The sequence below is a fragment of the Ooceraea biroi genome, chromosome 8, assembly GCF_003672135.1.
Source record: "Ooceraea biroi isolate clonal line C1 chromosome 8, Obir_v5.4, whole genome shotgun sequence".
Taxonomy (NCBI): Eukaryota; Metazoa; Arthropoda; class Insecta; order Hymenoptera; family Formicidae; genus Ooceraea; species Ooceraea biroi.
In genome coordinates, this window is record NC_039513.1 from 948,441 (window position 1) to 956,393 (window position 7,953).

The following is a 7,953-nucleotide window of genomic DNA, read 5'->3' on the forward strand; positions in this document are numbered from 1 at the left end:
TTAGAAGCGATTCAGAGGAATGTCTTGCATTGAGGGCTCAGGAATGGTCGTGAGAGCGGAACCAACGAGGAAATGACCAGGCGTCAGAGCGGACAAATCCGCCGGGTCGTCGGATAGAGCAACGAGAGGACGAGAGTTTAAGATGGCTTCTACTTGTGTCAAAAAGGTTGAGAGTTCTTCATAAGTTAGGACTGTATCACCGATAATTCGACGTAGATGACCCTTGACTGATTTGACGCCGGCCTCCCATTTTTCGCCGAAGTGCAGCGTTGAAGGTGGATTAAATTTCCATTCTACTCCGTCGTTGGCGAGGATGTTGGCTATCTCAGACCATTCTCGCGTTGCGGCTCGGAATAGTCGTCTCAGTTCAGCATTCGCCCCGACAAAATTGGTGCCTTGGTCACTGGTGATGGTGGAGCAGATGCAGCGGCGGCTTGTAAAGCGCTTGTGAGCGGCTATGGACCCGTCGGTGGAGTAATCCGTGGCTATTTCTAAATGGATTGCAGAGCTGCTGAAGCATACAAAGACTATGAAGTAACCCTTGTAGGTTTTGGCGCCTCGTCCGCGGAACGTTTTGAGCGTGATGGGCCCGGCATAGTCGTCTCCGATGTTCAGGAAGGGTCGGTGTGGTGTCACCCGGGTTGCTGGTAGTTGCCCCATGTGCTGTTGTCCGCAGACTGTGCGCTGTCTCACGCAGATGACGCATTGTTGAATAAATGATCGAATTGGAATGCGCCCACCGAGGATCCAGAATCGTTGTCGTATTGAGGAGAGTGTTAGTTGAGGTCCGCCGTGAAGAGTGAGTAGATGATGATACCTTATAATCAGAGTGGTCAATGGAGATTCTCGAGAAAGTATGAGCGGGTGTTTCTCGGCTGGATCGAGTTGAGAGAGAAGGAAGCGTCTTCGTATTCGTAAATGTCCATCAGCATCGAGAAAAGGAGAAAGACGGAGTAAAGGACTTGAGGACGGAAGTGGTTTGTTATTTTTAAGAATTTGGATTTCGGATGAGAAGAAAGATTGTTGAATGATTTTAACCCAGATAAGAAGCGATGTATTGAGCTCCGATGGCGTGAACGGAGTTGGAAGTGATAAAGCAGAAGGAGATTTGCTAAATAAAGCTACGGCTCGCCGAACCCAGGCAGTGATACGAAGTAGTGTTGTAAGCGAGGAGTAATTATGGATAAGGTCCCAGAGATTCGACGAGAGAGTGGAATTGTAAGCCAGTGTGCGCGTCGTTGATCTTTGTTCGAGATGGAAGTTCGAGCCAGGTGCTGGATTGAACGAAGGCCAAGTGGTAGAATGATGCTGAAGCCACTGAGGTTCGGTCCACCAGAGTTGTTCTTGTTAAAGTCACTGCGGAGAGGCCCCGCGCGTTGCGAGGTCGGCGGGATTCTCTTTGCCGGAGACGTGATGCCATCGAGAATGTGAGAGCTCTTGAATGGTGGCGACTCGATTGCGAACGAAGTCTTTCCATTGGGACGGGGGACTTCTGATCCAGGCGAGAGCGACGGTCGAATCGGTCCAGAGGTGGACTGGAGCGTTGGCGAGTTTGAGCGTATCGCGAATTTTGCGCACATGTTTGACGAGCAATAACGAAGCGGAGAGTTCGAGTCGTGGTATGGTGACCGGTTTGATTGGAGCAACTTTTGATTTCGCACTAATGAGAGTGACCTGGGCTTCGCCGACTTGATGTAGGACTCGAAGGTACACAACCGCGGCGAGCGCGTGTTGCGACGCGTCGGAAAAACCGTGGATTTCCCCGGCTAAAGACGTCGAACTGCATCCGAGCCAACGCGAAACGGATAATGAAGAGACTGTTTCCATCGGCTGCATTAAGTTCTCCCACTTGGTTTGGAGATCGTCGGGTAGCTCTTCATCCCAGTCGAAACGGAAGGCCCAGAGTTCCTGGAGGAAAATCTTTGCAAGAATGACGACAGGCGCTAACCACCCGAGAGGGTCGAAGATCCGAGCGATAAATGAGAGCGCTTCGCGTTTGTTGCTAGAGCGACGAGAAAGAGAGACTGGAGCGGATTTGAATTTAAAGCAGTCAGAGAGCTGGTCCCATTGCAGGCCAAGAGCATGATGAACGGATCCAAAATCGACGGACAAGGTAGATGCGGAATCAAGATCTTGACGGCAGTTGGTCTAGAATGTCGAGGCTGTTTGAGATCCATTTTCGCAGTTTGAAGCCGCCCGCCTTAAGGACGGTGCAAGTCTATTTAATTCTTTCTTTTGCTAGAGATGGATTATCCGCACCCGAAAGAACGTTATCCACGTAAGTATCCTCGTTGATGATCTCAGCGGCGAATGGATGAGGGCCCCTTTTCGTGAACAAGCTGTTTCAGACAGACAATTGCTAAGAAGGGGGAGCACGTGAGCCCAAAAGTGACCGTGAGCAATTGATAAACTTGCGGAGAATCGAGCTCGGAGAGCTTCCAGAAGATTTGTTGGAGCGGCCAATCATCCTCATGCACCCGAATTTGGCGATACATTTTTTCGATATTGGCGGCAAACGCCAACCGATGACACCTCCATCGAAGCAGAACGTCGCTGAGATCGTTTTGCAGCTTCGGACCTGCATGAAGACAATCATTAAGAGAAATTCCCAGATTTGATTTTTGCGATCCGTTAAAGACCACGCGAAGTCGCGTTGTTGAGCTGGTTTCTCGTACAACTCCATGGTGTGAGAGAAAGAATTCGCGTGATGTTGTTGGAGAAGGAAAATTTTTCAACCGCATGTGATCGAGGTCCACGTATTCCTGCAAGAATCTTGCGTACTCCGATTTGAGAGTTGGATTGGAGGCAAAGCGTTTTTCCAAGCGATAGAGAGCCTTGAGAGCTGGAGACCTAGAGTCACCGAGATCGTCTATTTCTTGTTTTAATGGCAGCCTTACGATAAATCGTCCGGTCGCGTCACGCGAATGCGTTGATTGAAAGTGCTCTTCACACAGAGCTTCCTCGGGTGTTAATTTAGCATTGGATGTCGTCATGACCTCTTCTTGAGCCCAGAATCTTTGGAGTAAATCGAGAAGTTCGTGGTCGACCGAGCATTGGAGTCCTTGAATGCCTGTATCCTCTGACTGAGTTGGCTGATTAGCAGTTGAGATCGATCCGGAAAGAATCCAGCCGAGGGCAGTTTTTTGCGCGATCGGCCTTACCTCGACAGAGTCCGTCCTCCAGAATCAGTGCGTAGACTTGAGCTCCTAAGATCACATCGATTTTTCCTGGCACCGCAAATTGAGGGTCAGCGAGAGAGAGATTGCGGATGTGCGACCACGCGCTGGGCTTAACGAATGACGGAGGTAGATAGGCTGTCAGCTTCGGCAAGACCAGCGCGTCCACGCGCAGCGAGAAGGCCGAATTAATTCGGGACATGAATTTAAGCGACACGATTCCGTTGGAACAGCTGGAATGCTGAGCGCCGATTCCTAGGATAGGGATTGAAGCAGACTGACGTTTCAGATGCAGACGTTGTACTAGGTTTTCAGAGATGAATGAGACCTCGGAGCCTTGGTCCAGTAAGGCGCGAACTTGATGGTGTTCTCCTTGGTCGGATACTACAGTGATCAGCGCAGTCGCTAAAAGAGCTGGAAAGGCGGGAAGCTCGCGATGTTGAGCGATATGACTGCTGGTGGTTGGCTTAGATGAGGGCGGTTCCCGAGATGGTTCGATGGCCGATTGTAAAGCCTGTATCGTTTCCTGAGGAAGCGCGGGCGAAACCGAAGACGCTGTCGGTGATACTGTCGTTTCTTCGAAATGCAAAGATGAATGATTTGCTTTCGGCAAGTCCGGCATCGTTTAGCATTACGGCAAGCTTTCAGAAGGTGAGACAATTGAAGCAAAGGTGTTTTTGAGCGATAAACTCACGTCGTTGTTGTACAGATTTACCGAGATACTTAGCGCAGGAAGTTATATAGTGGTTCGAATCGCAGAGAGTACATTTTTTTCGATAGCGGCCGTGGTGAACGCTCGAGCGCTTAAAGGTCACGAGGCGCTAGAGTTCGCCTGGTTTTGTTTGCGAGAGGCGATCGAACCCTCTAGAGATTCAAACGTGTGAATCCGTGCTAGTAAAAATTCCTCAAGGGCCTTGAATGATGGCGGTTCAGACGACGATCCGAATTTCATTTCCCATGCCTTTATCGATTCGGGATCGAGTTTCCTTCCGACTATGAAAACGACGATAGGATTCCAATGTTCGGTTTCACAGCCTAACGCGGTGAGCGCGCCGAGGGCTTCGGTGATGTCACTCAGAAGTCGTTTGAGGTCAGCGGAGCACTCAGTCTTGACTTTGCAAGTCCCGAACAACAGAGAAAGCTGAGCGTTTATGAGAATGCGTTTATTCTCGTAGCGGTTTACTAGAGCTTCCCATGCGCAAGTAAAATTTTCGCCAGATATTGATGTATTTTTAATCAATTGCAGTGGTTCGCCGGACAGACTCATTTTAAGATAATGCAGTTTTTCGACAGTTGCGAGATCGTTGTTGTCCTTTATCACTGAGACGAATAAGTCGCGAAAATTTGTCCATTGCGAATAATCGCCTGAGAAATTCGGCAGGTCAATCCGCGGTAGTCTCTGAGAATGTGATCCGGTTTGTGCGGTTGGAACTGCGGAGGCCGCGCTGGTTGTTGCATCGGTCTTGAATCAATCAAGGAGCTCTAATATGAAGCAATGAGATTCGATAAATTTTTCTTCGTACGTGACGTAAAGATTACTGGAGAAATAGGGTAGTTTTGATACCTCCTCGGTGCGAAGCTGACAAAGTTTACTATGTTGCGTCTGGAAGCGCTCGCAGTTAGATTTGAGAGATTCAATCCGAGCCCTAACAGAGTTGCACGTAATTTTTGCAGATCCGAGCTTCTTGATATTGTCTATTGAACGCGTGATGGAACCGAATAACTCGTTTTGATAGTCGATAATGCTCTCCGGTTTAGCCATGATGAACGACCGTTTGTATAAAGAGTAGCACGTAGTACGTTGAGTTCTCGGGTGTGCGGTAGAAGAGATGGAATTCACGATTCAGCTTCAGTCTTTTAAATTGTTCGGTAGCAGCTCTCCCGTGCAGATTGATGTCGTGCTGGAGTTTGACCAAGTTGCAGTTGCGGGTAGCCACGTAGATCACTTTAAGAAGATGGCGAGAAGGTCGTGGAGATCACACACTAATGATTAATCCGGCTCGAAGGACCAAAATGTTTACGGAGCGATAGATTCATGACAAAAGAGTGATAAAAGGACTCGGGTTGGGATCGGAGTAGTGCGTAGTGATCAGAGTAAATTTGAGCAATTTTGATTAACGTAACTAACGTTCAATCTTTAATGATAAGCGTGAGACAAGATTCTACTGATATACAAGATGCCGTTTATGATTCGAAAACTGAGATAGACGTTCGATCGCGATCGCAATACGATACAGAGTGTGAGTATTCGACGCGCTTCGGTATCGGCCGTGTGTACGAAAAACAGGTGATATTGAAAGAGGGGGAACATAATACGCTTTGTTCGGTCGTATACGACCCGCGATCAGCTGTCCACAGCTGATTTGGTAAACATAAACTAGACGCTGATTAAGGAGAGGAGTTAGAGTGAGAAATTAATTACATTGGCGTTAACAAATTTCAAGATTTCGACTTTGCATCGCAATACCTCTACTCGTAGGGCACGTACACGACAACTGAGAACACTTTTATTATATTGTTACATCCGGGTTGGCCACCCGGTGTAGCAGAGCCGGGCGTTACAGCTGAGAGTCAGCTGGAAAGAAGACACGAGTTGACGTCTCCGGGGCGAATCAACATCTCCGCGGCAACGGATAAACAAGACGGGAACAACGAGTTGAAGCTCAGCTGCGATCCCAGCTGGACGTGTCGCGAGCCGTTCTGAATTGCCGCACGAATTGTATAGCCGACATTATAGAATAAAGTTTTTGTTTTAATATAATTCGCGAGAGTTATTTTCGCAAGCGCGCGAGTGATTGTGAGTGTGTGACGCGAGCGTGAGACGAGCGAAGTCTCCACCCGGACACGTAACATTTTGGGGGCTCGTCCGGGATCGGATCGACGAGCGGTTGCGAGTGATACAGGGACAAAATTTACAGACAGTTAGTGCAGTGCGATCCATGTTTCTACGGTCAATGTCAACCCCGAGGTCGCCGTGAGAGCAGACGCCGCAGACGCCGCCGCCGACGGCCGCCGCAGGGACGGACGCCCTGGCGACCATCTTAGCGGAGTTGCAGCAACAGCGCGCCGATTTTGAAGGGCGGATGGAGCGCATGGAGCAGCGTCTTATCCAGATAAGTTCCTTCCAAAACATTCCTTCTTCCGCTGCGATACACACGGGCACGGACGCAGACGCGAGCGCGGGTGCGGGTGACGGTGCGAGGGGCCGTAACGCGACGGGTCTGAACGCGAGCGCGGGCACGCACACGCACGAAAATAATGTGAAATTAAAACCGGACGTTTTCGACAGGTCGGTTCCGTTAAGGGAATTTCTGGCCCAATTCACATTGATCGCTTATGCGAACGGATGGAGTGACGCGACGAGGGCGGTCACGCTAGCGAGTGGCCCTCATTTGGACACGTTACGATTGGACACAGTGCAAATGGACACGTTACTTTGCACACGGTTCAATTAGACACAGTGCAATTGGACACAGGAATTTTAGATAGAGTAGCTATTGGACACCGCTAACTTGCACACCGTTTATTTCCACACCGTTCAGTTGCACACCGTGCAGTTGGACACGTAAATTGCACACCGTTCAGTCGGACTCCGTTCAGTCGGACACCGCTCAGTCGGACACCGTTCAATCGGACACCGCTCAATCGGATACCGTTCAATCGGACACCGCAATCGGACACCGCTCAATCGGACACCGTTCAATCGGACACCGCTCAATCGGACACCGCTCAATCGGACACCGCTCAATCGGACGCCGCTAAATCGGACGCCGCTAAATCGGACACCGCTAAATCGGACACCGCTCAATCGGACACCGCTCAATCGGACACCGTTCAATCGGACACCGCTCAATCGGACACCGCTCAATCGGACACCGCTCAATCGGACGCCGCTAAATCGGACGCCGCTAAATCGGACACCGCTCAATCGGACACCGCTCAATCGGATACCGTTCAATCGGATACCGTTCAATCGGACACCGCTAAATCGGACACCGCTAAATCGGACACCGCTCAATCGGACACCGCATCGGACACCGCTCAATCGGACACCGCTCAATCGGACACCGTTCAATCGGACACCGCTCAATCGGACGCCGCTAAATCGGACACCGTTCAATCGGACACCGCTCAATCGGACACCGCTCAATCGGACACCGCTCAATCGGACACCGCTCAATCGACCCGCTCAATCGGACACCGCTCAATCGGACGCCGCTAAATCGGACGCCGCTAAATCGGACACCGCTCAATCGGACACCGTTCAATCGGACACCGCTCAATCGGACACCGCTCAATCGGACACCGCTCAATCGGACACCGTTCAATCGGACACCGCTCAATCGGACGCCGCTAAATCGGACGCCGCTAAATCGGACACCGTTCAATCGGACACCGCTCAATCGGACACCGCTCAATCGGACACCGCTCAATCGGACACCGCTCAATCGGACGCCGCTAAATCGGACGCCGCTAAATCGGACGCCGCTAAATCGGACGCCGCTAAATCGGACGCCGTTCAATCGGACACCGCTCAATCGGACACCGCTCAATCGGACACCGCTCAATCGGACACCGCTCAATCGGACACCGTTCAATCGGACACCGCTCAATCGGACGCCGCTAAATCGGACACCGCTAAATCGGACACCGTTCAATCGGACACCGCTCAATCGGACACCGCTAAATCGGACACCGCTCAATCGGACACCGTTCAATTGGACACCGCTCAATCGGACACCGTTCAATCGGACATCGCTCAATCGGACACCGTTCA

At 50.7% G+C, this 7,953-nt stretch overlaps 1 protein-coding gene across 1 annotated transcript; it reads right to left on the reverse strand.

Annotated features, from left to right (window-relative positions):
* On the reverse strand, window positions 1-660 carry LOC105278573. The gene has a single exon (XM_011337750.1). The coding sequence runs from the start codon at window positions 658-660 to the stop codon at window positions 1-3; it is 660 nt and encodes a 219-aa protein (XP_011336052.1).
* Between the last annotated feature and the right edge of the window lie 7,293 nt (window positions 661-7,953).

Bases quoted from the DNA above. Each gene is read 5' to 3' on its own strand.
- LOC105278573 (XM_011337750.1), bottom strand. From the start codon at position 660: ATGGGGCAACTACCAGCAACCCGGGTGACACCACACCGACCCTTCCTG.